General features: G+C 49.0%; 1 protein-coding gene across 2 annotated transcripts in view; it reads left to right on the forward strand.

Moving 5' to 3' along the window:
* The window catches only part of GNAT2 (G protein subunit alpha transducin 2), a 19,184-nt gene that overhangs the window by 233 nt on the left and 5,635 nt on the right, over positions 1-13,316 (forward strand). The window contains exons 2-5 of one of the 2 annotated variants that reach the window (XM_021713956.1): positions 8,509-8,685; positions 10,383-10,425; positions 10,706-10,847; positions 11,881-12,038. In XM_021713956.1, the coding sequence (XP_021569631.1) occupies positions 8,568-8,685; positions 10,383-10,425; positions 10,706-10,847; positions 11,881-12,038 (461 nt within the window). In that variant the 5' untranslated portion in view covers positions 8,509-8,567. Of the gene's footprint in view, positions 1-8,344; positions 8,686-10,382; positions 10,426-10,705; positions 10,848-11,880; positions 12,039-13,316 lie in introns of those variants that run through there. The other variant, XM_008061110.1, reaches the window with a different exon arrangement.

Genomic DNA, 13,316 nt, shown 5'->3' on the forward strand with positions numbered 1-13,316 from the left:
TTTCCTCTTCCCGAGCGCCACGTGGGCAGGCACCACACCAGTGGCGGCCTGGCCCGACCCTGGGTCTTGGGCAAGTTGCGTGCGTCAGCTTCCGCACCAGTGGGATGGGGTAATGACAGTACCTCGCTCAGAGGGGTTCTTGTGAAGATTAAACGTGAAGTCCCTATGCACAGTGTCTGGCACAAAGTCAGGGCCCAATAACAGCTGTTGTTATTGTCCCAGGATTCATTTTCAGCAGAAGTCCTGCCCTGCATTCCCGGCATTTTCACCCAGGTCGCCTATTTACTTCTGGTTGGCAGAGGTAAGCAGGGTGTGCCCTGCCATACTGGCTCCCCTCCCCACATCAGTTTCTGTATTTGGTGGTTAAAAGTCTCAAGTCTAGCCGGGCTCGGTGGCTCCGCCTGTCATCCCGCGCCTTTGGGAGGCTGAGGTGAGTGGATTGCCTGAGCCCGCGGGTTCGAGACCCATCTGGGCAACCTGGCGACACCTCATCTCTACAATAAACCAAAAATCAGCCGGGTGTGGTAGCGCATGCCTGTAGTTCCGGCTACTCGGAAGGCTGAGGCGGAAGGATCGCCGGAGCCCAGCAGGTCGAGGCTGCGGTGGCCGGGAGCGGCCACTGCACTCCAGTCTGGGCGACCGAGTGAGACTCCAACTCAAAAAAAAAAAAAAAGTCTCAAGTCTGTAGCCAGAATGTCTGGGTTCACATCCACATCCTCCACCTACTTCCTGACTGATTTTGGACAAGCTACTTAACTTCTCTGTGCTTCTATTTTGGCTCTATAATGACTGCAAGAGTACCTGCTTACATGTTAAAATAAATGACTTAATGTAAGTTGAGTGCTTAGAATTGTGCCTGGCCTGGAGTAACTACTCAGTGTTTGTGTATTATCCACTGCTTTGGCCTTGGCCTTGGTTCCCTATTGACAGTCACAGGTTGTATTCACCCTGCAGCTGTTTGGGGAACTGCCTACCCTCCATGCACCCAGCATCCCCACAGCCCCACTTCCAAGGAAGAGAATCCTACCTAAAGAGAGCTTGTGGAGAAGAGTTCCCAAGACTTCAATGAATATAATTAAGTGTATTAGCAGCAATTAATCTTCCCTCTTCCCCCCGCGGGAGCCCTTTGCCTCCCACACCCGGTTGTTCTAATGCTGTTTGTCCAGCACCTCCCAGTTCTCACCACCCCCACGGTCAAATTTATTTCCAAACTCTGCCGCCCTCTTCCCTTCCCACGCTGGATTCTGGACCCTGAACCCTATTCCCGGCCTGCATCTGATGTCACTTCCACTGATGCCTGTCTACTGCTCTTCACCCTGAACAAACTTAAAAGGCCTCAGCCTCCCTCAACATGGGTAATTGGTCATCTCACGAAGAATCAATAATACTAGAAAGAGAACAAGGAGATACCATGCTTACCTCTCAAAATAGCAAAGACTAAGACAATATCCTAATACACATGGCAAAGGTGGAGTTAGTAAGACTGGAGGGCGCACTGGCTCGCCAGCATGCGCGCACTCACCACCGACGGCCATAAACGTGGGTATCATCTTTCTGAAAAACATGGTAATATACAGTCAAGAGTTTCAAAAGTGTTCTTCTTATTGGACCTAATAATCAACTGTCAGGAAAATGTTTCTCTTAAAAAGAGCTGCCAGAAAAATATGTATGCCCAAAGTCTTTCATCGCTGCAATGTGTATCACACAGAAAGGTTAGAAACGTCAAGCTTCAACAACAGGGATGTTTAAATTACGTCAAATGCATACAAGGAAATACAGCCATTAAAAATTGTTCTTGCCCGGGCTTGGTGGCTCAGCCTGTAATCCCAGCACTTTGGGAGGCCGAGGCGAGTAGATTGCCTGAGCCCATGGGTTCGAGACCCACCCGGGCAACTTGGCGAGCCCTCGTCTCTACAATAAATCAAAAATTAGCAGGGCATGGTAGCGCGCACCTGTTGTTCCAACTATTTGGAAGACGGAAGGATCACCGGATCCCAGCAGGTTGAGGCTGGGGTGGCTGGGAGCGGCCACTGCACTCCAGTCTGGGCAACACAGAGTGAGACTCCAACTCAAAAAAAAAAAAAAAATTGTCCTTGGGCCAGGTGCAATGGCTCAAGCCTGTAATCCCAGCACCTTGGGTGGCCGAGGCAAGAAGACTGTCCGAGCTCAGGGGTTCAAGACCAGCCTGGGCAACTTGGTGAGCCCTCATCTCTACAATAAAACAAAAAATATGCCGCGCCTGCTAGCGTGCACCTGTAGTTCCAGCTACTTGGAAGGCTGAGGGGGAAGGATCACCTGAGCCCAGCCGGTTGAGGCTGTGGTGGCCATGAGCAGGTCATTGCACTCCAGTCTGGGCGACAGTGAGACTCCAACTCAAAAAAAAAAAAAAAACTGTAGAATTTTTTTCATGATGTGAAAATGTTCACAATATAAAGTTGGGTGAAAATATCGATACAAAAAAACTTAGGCGTACATATGGTCCTAATTACGTGATACATATGCATAGAAAAGAAACACTCTTAAAAAGTTTACAATTAATTATCTGTAGTGGTGGAATTATGGGTTGCATTTACTTTCTTCTTTATGCTTATCTGCATTTTTTAAATGATCTACAGTATGTATCCATTACCTGTAGAATCAAGGTGATGGAAATCAACAAAGACCTGTACAAATCTGTACTCACCCCTACTACCCAGACTGCCCCAGGCTGGATCTTAACTCCAGACCTAAAAGTAAACCATTCTTAATATGGCCCCTACATTGGTCTTGGGGTCCTTAAGAATTTTTAGGCTGCTGGGCTCTCAAGAATGAATAAAATAAATCTCAGATTTAACAGTCACTATGTAACCACATAGAATGTCATCTATATTCTGATAAGATGCAAATGTCGACATAGTTTTGAGGGGCAATCTTGCACAGGTTAGGCCTTCTTAGTATCCCCCTTAATCCAGACCTACCTACCTAACCAGCCAATAGGTAGTCATCCCTGCCTCCACCCAGCCCAGGCAAACCAGTTCACAAATCCCTGTATGTTCCTCCCTAGCCCCATAAGTGACACACCCTGTACAGCCCTCCCGTTTCCAGGCCATCTGGTGTATTGTCACTGCTAGGAAGTGTACCCTGATTACAGCTAAGCACCAATCTCCCCCACCTACTAGACACCAGCAAGAATGTCAGTGAGGTCTCATTGTGTATGTAGAACAGAGCTTGGGAAGTGAAGGAGTGAGTCATCACAGGCTTTTTTCACACAGAAGGCTTTAATGTTGCCTTTGAGCCTCTGGAATTACCCCTAGCTCTAAACACAGCTTCCTCCCCTTCTTGTCTGTTCCCCCGAACAGTTCCTTAATTGGCCCTCCTGGAAACCCAGGTCCCTTATGATGGGACACTCTGTTTCTCTGAAGAACTGTTTCTTTACTTCTGGTCTCCAGCTCACTTGGGGTGTCAGCCTTCCTAGGCCAGAACACTCTTCATGGGTGTTAAGCTTAGGAGAGAACACCTGCTACTCCAGAAAGATCCTGGGCCAGGACTATTTCCCAAACTCTTCCTTATGCCTAGACCCTTCTAGACACGAGTCGTTCAGATCTTGCTTTTCAGCCTCTCCCAGCAGCCAACCCCCCCTTACCATCACTCCACTCACCCTACGCTGTGTCCACAGCACCTTGCAGCTGTATGCATCTGTCCTCGAGTCCCCAGATTTTAGCCAAACCCCTTAAACTTGTCACTCAAGGCCCTTCACCCGCAGCCCCAATTCCCTTTTCTGTCTTCATCGCCAGTCCTCCAGTTTTCTGAGCACACGTTGTAACCTGCGCCTTGATGCTTTGATTCCTCTCCTTGATGCTCTCTCCTCTCCCCAGAATGCTTGTCCCCAGTTTTGCTGTTCTGCTTCTCTGTGGAAAGTCTGTTCATTTGACAATTGCCTTGTTCTTTCTTCTACCATAAAACTTATCAGCCTGGCAGTGAAATGTGTATGTAACTGCCTCTCCTACCCAAGGGTGGAGGCTAGATTTAAACAGCTCTAAATTCCCCAGCACTGGCGCGGTATCCCTTTAAGGTGCTCTTCTGTGAATTTCCCCCGCCTCCACCTATGGAATAAAAGGTCCTAGGCATTCCTCATCCTTCCCGTCCCCCCATTCCATCCAGGAGAAGGCTTTACCCACAAGCTGTCTAGGACAAGGCTTACCGCTGTACAGAAGACAGACCCTGAGCTTTCTCCTTAACTCAGGAAACATGCCCAAATTCCCTGGGGAAACAGTGGATCCTTTTTTTACTCAAAAGGGTGTGGTTATAAAGGGCGAGGAACCAAGACACCTGAGCTCTAGGTCAGACTCTGCTATTAACTCAGAGGAGGCTGGGATGTGGGTGCGGGAGCCCTCGGGAATGAGATAATGGCCACCTCCATCCTCTTGAAGGGCTCAACCCCTGAAAAACCTCTTGTTCCTTGCATTTATTTGCATCACAGAGGGTGAGATTAGGGGCACACATGTGGGAAGTGTACCCCGCGTTGAGCTTTTCTGTGCTTCAGTTTGCTCACCTCTAAAAGGAAATAGTGTGACATGCCCTACTCACTTTGCCAGGACACGGTCCCTAAGTGTGATCATAAAGCAGAATACCTGAGTCCAGGGGTTTGAGACCAGCCCGGGAAACTTGGCGAGACCTCACCTCTACAATAAATCAAAAAATTAGCTGGGCGTGGTGGCAGGTGCCTGTAGTTCCAGCTACTTCGAAGGCTGAGGCAGAAGGATCACCTGAGCCCAGCTGGTTGAGGCTGTGGTGGCCGTGAGCGTGCCACTGCACTCCAGCCTGGGCGACAGAGTGAGACTCCAACTCGGGGGAAAAAAAAGAATAGCCCCAGGAAAGGCACGGGAGCTGACCACGGAGGCAGGCAGTCCCTAGCATCGCGATGGTGCATGTACAATCTCTCGAGGCCCAGCGAGCACTAGGAGTTCCCTCACTCAGCTCAGTAGTGAGGAGGGGGACCTTCGGCCAAGGAACAAAGCAGAAGCAGCAGGAAGTTTGCAGAGGCACTAGCAGAAAAAGGAACAAGCTCAAACACTTTCCTCATATGTGAAACAAGCTGGTGTTTCCCTTTGAGTTCATGCGTTTGCCCAAGAGTTCTCTCACCCGCTGCTTATGTGGGTGTGGGAGATCAAAGGACACTGGTTTGTCTTACTAAACTATACGACCTTGAACAAGTTACTTAACCCTCAGGTCTCAGTTATCTGGTCTGTAAACTGGGGACAATAGCAGTTACCTTGAAGTTATTGTGAGAATTAACTGGTATGAGCCACATAAATCATCCAGCAATGATTAGTTATCAGAACAACCATAATATACAGTAATCAGTTCCTGGCAGTCCCATGCTTTGAACAGTGCTGCCTTCAGCACAGCTCTGGCCTCAGTATGAATTACGAATATTTTAGGCAGGCAAAGGCAGTGCGGTATAATTACCGAAACCTTATAGCCAAGATGCCAAGATAGTCGGTTTCAAAGAGACTCTCCGGTTTTCCATTAAGTCAGTAAGCACTTGCCAATTTTGGACTGGGAAAACATGGGCCCCATTGAAGGTGGCGCAGCCACTGCCTGTTTCTCTGTCAGCCCCAAGTCTGAGCTCCCAGGTAGTCAGTGAAAGGGGGTGCTAAGGAAGAAGATGAGCAGTGATGTCTCTGGATACTGGGAGGTGGAAAACCTGAGACTGCCTCCCAGTTTCTCAGTCCAACTGGTCACTGCTGTTCAATTCCAGCTCTAGAAGGAAAGAGCAGATTAAGTCCTTCTAGCTCAGTCTTCACCTTGGCTGTATGTTAGAATCACCTGGGGAATTTTAAAACCTTCATGCCTGGGCTGCACTCCAGACCAATTCAATCAGTATTTTAAAAGCTCTTGGCCAGGGTCAGTGGCTCAAACTGTAATCCTAGCACTTTGGGAGGCCGAGGTGAGTGGACTGCCTGAGCCCGCGGGTTCAAGACCAACCCAGGCAACTTGTGAGACTTCGTCTTTACAATAAATAAAAACTTAGCTGGGCGTGGTAGCACACGCCTGTAGTTCCAGCTGCTTGGAAGGCTGAGGTGGAAGGATCGCCAGAGCCCAGCAGGTCGACAGTCAATGCCGGGTTGGCCGAGTGTGCCACTGCACTCCAGCCTGGGCAACAGAGTGAGACTCCAACTCAAAAAAAAAAGCTCTCCAAGCCAGGTGCAGTGGCTCACGCCTATAATCCCAGCACTTTGGAAGGTGGAGGTGAAAGGATTGCCTGAGCTCAGGGGTTCAAGACCAGCCTGGGCAACTTAGCGAGACCTCGTCTCTACAATAAATCAAAAAATTAGCTGGGAGTGGTGGCACAGACCTGTGATTCCAGCTACTTGGAAGGCTGAAGCAGAAAAATCACCTGAGCCCAGCAGGTAGAGGCTGTGGTGGCCGGAGCATGCCACTACACTCTGGCCTGAGTGACAGAGTGAGACTCTGACTCAATAATAATAATAATAATAATAATAATAATAATAACAACCAAAAGCTTTCCACATAAATACCAACATTCACCAAAAGTTGAGAACAACTGTTCCAGACCAGGGTTTTTCAAATTTGCCAGAGGATGATCATTACCAGTATTCATTTAAAATACTAATTCCAGCGTCACTGGATTTTGCCGTTGCTGTTTGAGACAGGGTCTTGCTCTCTTGCCCAGACTGAAGTACAGTGGCACAATCTTAACTCATTACAGCCTTGAACTCCTGGGCTCAAGTGATCCTTCTGCCTCAGCCTCTCAAATAGCTGGGACTACAGGTGTACACCACCATGCCCAGCTAATTTTATATTTTGCAGTGACGGGGTCTCATTATATTGCCCAGGTTGATCTCAAACTCCTGTCTGACCTCAAATAATCCTCCCACCTCAGCCTCTCAAAGTGCTGGGATTACAGGTGTGAGCCACTGGGCCCAGTCTCTTTGGAATTTTTTAATCAAGTGTGTCTGGCTTTGGAATTAAAACTATTACTGGAATTTATTGATTCTGAATCATTCCCTTTTATATAGAGAGAGAGATCACGTAAGACTTGATGAAACACAGAAACAAGCACCGCAGGCGACTGATTCTTAAGATTAGAAAGTTTGGGGGAAGGAGTTCCCTAGGACAGTACTTGCCAACTTGTATTGTCTTTAGAGACACCAGAGATCTTGTTAAATGTAGATTCAGAATCAGAAGGTCTGGGTTAAGGCCTAAGATTCCGCAGTTCTAACAGGCTTCCAAGTAATCTGATGTTGCTGGTCCTTGGACATTTGGGGTTGCAAAATTCTCCAGTCTCCCCAGCTGAGGAGGCGTCACCAGCAGGACTCATTTAAGTTCATTGACTTAACTGGCATGGGGAAATCCGACCAGTGAAGAGTCTTCAGTGTCTGTGAGGCAGTTGCTCCACTGCACCCTCATTTCTCCTCCAGGAAAGGGAAGCTGGGATGCAGGCCAGGAGAGCTGCCCCAACCTTTGAGAAGCCAGGGTGTGGGGTCCAATTTCCCGAAGGAAGCAAAGTCTGTGGTATGAGGCAGTCCAACCCCCCACGACACACCAGCAAAGTCACTTACCAAGTGAAGCTGGGCCTCAACTGGCTTCAGCGGGTCAAAGGGATGCAGTCCCATTCTCTCTACCATATATCCTGATTCTACACGTATTTATTCAACAAACCTTTACTGATGATCCATGAATAAATGACAAGTTCAGAAGTTTTCGGAGGTGAATCAGATATGGTTTCTTGAGCTGATGGTCTCTTGAGATGATCAGATATTGTCCTTTTTGGGGGGAGGAATTCACAGTAGGAAACAGAGTTGTCAAACATGATGCAATAGTTAGTGATAAGTGCTAATAACAGAAGTAAGTACACAGAGATGAACCAACACAGAGAAACAATGCTAATAGCTTCCTGGAGCAGCAACCACTGAGGGAGCTGGGTAAAACATCCCTACTCTTTCCAAGGAAGGAAACCACCCCAAACAAAAATGCCTTGCCAGGACCTGTCTATGCTAAATGTGTAGCTTTGATACTTGGAAGCCCTTGAACTCAAGACCCTATAACCTGGAGGCTCTACACAGGGGATGCTTCCCACATATGTGCCCCTAATCTCAAGTTCTCTGATGCAAATAAAGTCAAGGAACAAGAGGCTTGTAGGGGATGAGCCCCTCAAAAGGATGGGGGTGGCCATTATCTTATTCCTGGGTTCTGTGGTACTGGTATCCCACTCTCTTCTGTCAGACCCAGCAGGTCATTTCCCTCGTGAGTCTTTACCTTTTGCTGTATTGACAAAGCTCTTAATTGGCTTGACCCATCACGCTGCTAGATATAAAGGCTACAATCCCTAGACTAAGAAGTAGGTCTCCAGGTGGGGAAGGGAGTTGCAGCCCATGCAGGCAGAGGACAGGAACCCATAGCCTGCTCTCTCACCCAGCCGCACCCGGACCAGCTTTCCGGGGAGCTAAGGAACGGACACTCCATCCCAACTTGCTTTTTCCTTTTCTTCCATCTCACATCTAGGAAACTTTACAAGAGTATCTTAAGAGCCTGAGGAAGCAGCCGAGGAGCAGACAGCAGAGATGGGGAGTGGAGCCAGTGCTGAGGACAAAGAACTGGCCAAGAGGTCCAAAGAGCTAGAAAAGAAGCTGCAGGAGGATGCCGACAAGGAAGCCAAGACCGTTAAGCTGCTGCTGCTGGGTGAGTAGGATCTGAGAGGAGCCAAAGAAGGCAACGCTCCTTCCCTCTCTCCTGCAGGGCCAGTGGGTTCTAGCCCCACTCCACGGAAGGAGAGGTGGCAGGTCATTTCCCCTCTCCTCTCCCCAGGGGGTCAGGAACTCTAGGGACAAGTAAAAATGTGGGCCGCACAGCCACCCAAGGGGATCCAGAATCCCCAAACTACTCTGGAATTTTTCTACACTTGGACCAAGAAGAGTATGAGGGGTAGGAAGGGCCCAGCCATCTCCAAATCTAATCAAACATAACACCTTCTTTTGGCTTGAGTAAATACCAAGAACCCCAGACTTGCAGACTCATACCCAATCTGCAGTCAAAAAACTTCAAGCCACGGAATCAGAAAAGGACTTCCCCTCACCCATAGACTCAGAAGCCCCACCATCCAATCAGTGCCACATAATCCCAGAGACAGGCCCCGTGGTTCTTGCCAGGTATACTGGTTCCTTCTCCTTGCTTTTAGTAAACATTTTGAAAGTAGGAAGCCCTGCGTGAGAAGGAACAGTCTTCTACAGCAGTCCCTTCCTGGCTTTCTTTTCAGTCACAACCTCTAAATCCCCTGCCAGATGGGAGGCTCATCAACGTGATGAGCTCCTAAGCAGATCACTGGTCTTTGCTGAAAACAAAGGTACCTCAATTGGTTGGTGAAGGAAGCTGATCATGGCTTAAATAGAACCAAGACAAAAACAAAAAACAGTGGTACTAGAGAAGTAGGTTAGCTGGAGCAGGCAGGGACTATGCAACAGAAGACCAGACGCCTGGGCTGGGTTCCCAAGCCCAACGCGGGGCATGGGAACTGACGCACCAGGCTAGGTGCTTTCTTTTCTCCCAGCTGATCTGTGGCACACCCCTAAGGGTGCGTATCTCTGTAAGCTGGACCCAGACTCTAGTGAGCCCAGGTTCCCCAGGGGGGACAGTGACTACGAGGCCACGGAGATTTTCTAAGCCTAAGCAGATTTCTTCTAGGTTCAGGATAAGCAGCTTAGCAGGAACAAGCACAGGCTAAGCGGAAGGAGGCTGAGGCATTAGGGCATGATGGGCTGAGACAGGGTTGAAGGTGTGTGTTTTTCATGAAGGAGCGCAGAGTTTGGATGAGGCCATTAGGACATTTAAATCAATACAGGGAACCAGCCCAGTGACAAGAGGATCGTGTTTCAGTGAAATGATCCAGCTCTCTCCAATCCTGCCTCAAGATCATTCTCCCAGAGTCAGAAATAGGCAGAGAGGAGAAATGTGTTTAAGGACTTTCCCTGAATCTTTTCGTGGCTCTTAACAGGAAGATTTTTGACTCTCCCTCTCCCCCACTGCCTCCAGCCCTTTGGAAACGCCTGGAGACATTTTCTTGGTTGTCACAACTGGGGGAGTGGGGTGCCGTCAGCCTGCAGTGGGAAAAGGGTAGGAATGCTGCTAAACATCCTACAAAGGACAGCCCGGCATGTAAACAGTAATGAAGGCAAAAACTACGCTCAATTCAGGTCAAGTGGCCTGAGCTCGTCTGCCAGAAATGGAAAGTGGCAGGCATCATAATGGCTATCACCCATCCCTATGCATTCTCCCCCAGCGAGGCTCCTAAGCAGGCAGTAGCTCTGACCTCTGACAGGTCACCTCCTGGAAGGTTGGGGAGAACTGAAGATCGGAAGCGTAACAAGCATTTTGCCTTCCAGGTGCTGGGGAGTCAGGAAAGAGCACCATCGTCAAACAGATGAAGTGAGTAGATACAAAACTCCAAGGTCTGGGATAGGGTGAAGAAGTCTGATCATGGCTTAAATAGAACCGAGACAAAAGGTCCTGGGCAAGGAAGGCTCTTTAGCCTCAAGGAACCCAGACACAAAGGACCCAATGCCGGTACCCCTCATCATTGTGCCCCACCCTCCACTTTGAGAAAGTAGTAGGAACAGAGAGAAAGGGTTGTTATGACCCTTTAAAGACCCCAGATTCCCAGTCCCTTAGGTCTGGTTACTCAGGTCTGAGTGTCTGCCCCTTGCAGGATTATTCACCAGGATGGCTATTCGCCAGAAGAATGCCTGGAGTTCAAGGCTATCATCTATGGGAATGTGCTGCAGTCCATCCTGGCTATCATTCGGGCCATGTCCACGCTGGGCATTGACTATGCTGAACCACGCTGTGCGGTATGTGATCAGTGTGATGTGGTTGAGGGTGGAGCAGGAAAGGCAAATGAGAAGAAACAGACCAGAGGCCGACAGACTCTAAGGAAAGCTGGAAAAGAAAAATAGTTCTATGTGAACTGGAATCCCACTGGCTGAGCCTCTGTCTTATTCAGTCCTGGAGAAGTAGGCAACCCCAACTTTTTTTTTTTGAGTTGGAGTCTCACTATGTCGCCCAGACTGGAGTGCAGTGGCCGCTCCCGGCCACCACAGCCTCGACCTGCTGGGCTCCGGCGATCCTTCCACCTCAGTCTTCCAAGGAGCTGGAACTACAGGCGTGTGCTACCATGTCCGGCTAGTTTTTGATTTATTGTAGAGATGAGGTCTCGCCAAGTTGCCCAGGCGGGTCTCGAACCCGCAGGCTCAGGCAATCCACTCACCTCAGCCTCCCAAAGGCGCGGGATTACAGGCTGAGCCACCGAGCCCGGCTGCAACCCCAACCTTTTAACAAATACTTACAAAATATGCTCCCAGTTTTCTTTGACTGTTTTTTTCCTATCACTATTTTACCATTTAACTTGCTCTCCTTGGGCTCCTAGCCATAGAACTCTTATAAGCTAAATCCCTAGTTCGAGTATTGGCCTTTTTCTAGCTTTAGATCATTGAAAGAACAAAAGTGATGGGCCCTTGTCATCAGTCTTGTCTATTTCACGGCCAATTTGGCCTTTACACTTCAGTCTCCCTGCAGCAGAGGACCTGTTTTCGTGGTGGTCCATTTTCAGACTAGGATGAAAGCCAGAAACTCCAGCACAGAAGCACTGGGGTCCCCTGCCATCCTCTGGGCACCCCGGGGCTGGATACACTGCCATTCTCTACATCTAGGGGCATACTCAGACATTAATCAGTATGTTTTCTTAGCTAGAATCTTCTTCACTGGAGACTGCCTCCACCTTAGGCATTGGCAGCAGTATAAAATGCTGTCCACTCAGCAGTGCCCAGAAGCTCCCTGGAAAACTATTAGTCCTGAGAAATTCTCAACCAGGCTTCTACACCGCAGGATGATGGGCGGCAGCTCAACAACCTGGCCGACTCCATCGAGGAGGGAACCATGCCTCCCGAGCTGGTGGCGGTCATCAGGAGGCTGTGGAAGGACGGCGGTGTGCAGGCCTGCTTCGAGAGAGCCGCAGAGTACCAGCTCAATGACTCAGCATCCTAGTAAGACTCTGATGGGGCGGCAGGGGTGGGAGGGCATGTAAGCAACCTTCCAGGAGAAATCTCACCAGCCTGAAATTTCAGGCACTGAAAGCTGGAGACCCACAGACTGAATTCAGCCCGTAGGTGTGCTGTGTTAGGACTGGGCAGTGTTTCTGCTGTGCTTTGAATTTAATGCGGGGGGACATCTAGCACAGTTACTGCCATGCGATTGTTTCCACTGGCTCACTGCCGCTTACGAAGCTGAAGAGGCAAAATTCAAAGCAAAGGTGCTCTGCCTTGTAGCCCTCAGTCCTGCTCTCTTAACTGAGTTGCACACTTAGCCTCTCCGTTCGGACCCTAAGGTAGCCCTGCAGTGCTGCCACACACTCTCCTGGGAGGCATGTGATTCAAGGGGCAGGGTTTCAGGGCAGAATTTTCTAGCTGGTAATCCAGGCTCTACTTAGGCCACTAAGCAAAAGTGAAAGTCTCTTACACCTAGAGCACTTCTGTCAGGATGTCAGAGCAGGGACACAGCAACTCCCAGATCAAACCATAGGAAGGTGACCAGGGATTAGAGAGAACCAGTCTTGCAAAGCTGATTCCAAAAAGACAAGGGACAGAGTTATCAATCCTACCTCAGATAGTAGGGGATCAGGGACAGGCCTGGGTCTCCAAGTCAAACAGACCCAAGCTTAAGGTTCATCTGTCACCTAATCTTGCCATAATGTTATCACTTACTATTCCTGGAACACTCAGTAAGGTCCCTTGTCACTGCTAGGTGCACTACGCACACCATCTGAAGACTCTTTACCCATCTGTGCACTAGGATGTCAAGGTAGACAGTACTTTTTATTAGTCCCATTTTTATGGATGAAAAACTGAGGCTCAGAGAAGTTAGTTTGTCCAAGGTCCTACAGATAAATGGCAGAGGCTAAATTTGCATCCAGGTTTATCTACTTGACTATAAAGTTATATATTTCTCATAGTGTACCACAGTGCCTCTTGACCCTAGGCAAGTTATTTAACTCTTCTGAATTTCTCCCTCATCTATAAGATTCTGGGAATATGAAATGTGAAGGCTTAGGAGTTTGAGAATTTAAATGTGAAAATGCATGGGCTGGGTTCAGTGGCTCAGCCTGTAATCTCAGCACTTTGGAGGCTGAGGCGAGTGGATTGCCTGAGCCGGTGGGTTCGAGACCCACCCGGGCAACTTGGCAAGACCTCGTCTCTACAATAAACCAAAAATTAGCTGGGCGTGGTAGTGCATGCCTGTAGTTCCAGTTACTTGGAAGGCTGAGG

Source organism: Carlito syrichta, unplaced genomic scaffold, assembly GCF_000164805.1.
Source record: "Carlito syrichta isolate Samal-C Ts95f unplaced genomic scaffold, Tarsius_syrichta-2.0.1 Scaffold305096, whole genome shotgun sequence".
NCBI lineage: Eukaryota > Metazoa > Chordata > Mammalia > Primates > Tarsiidae > Carlito > Carlito syrichta.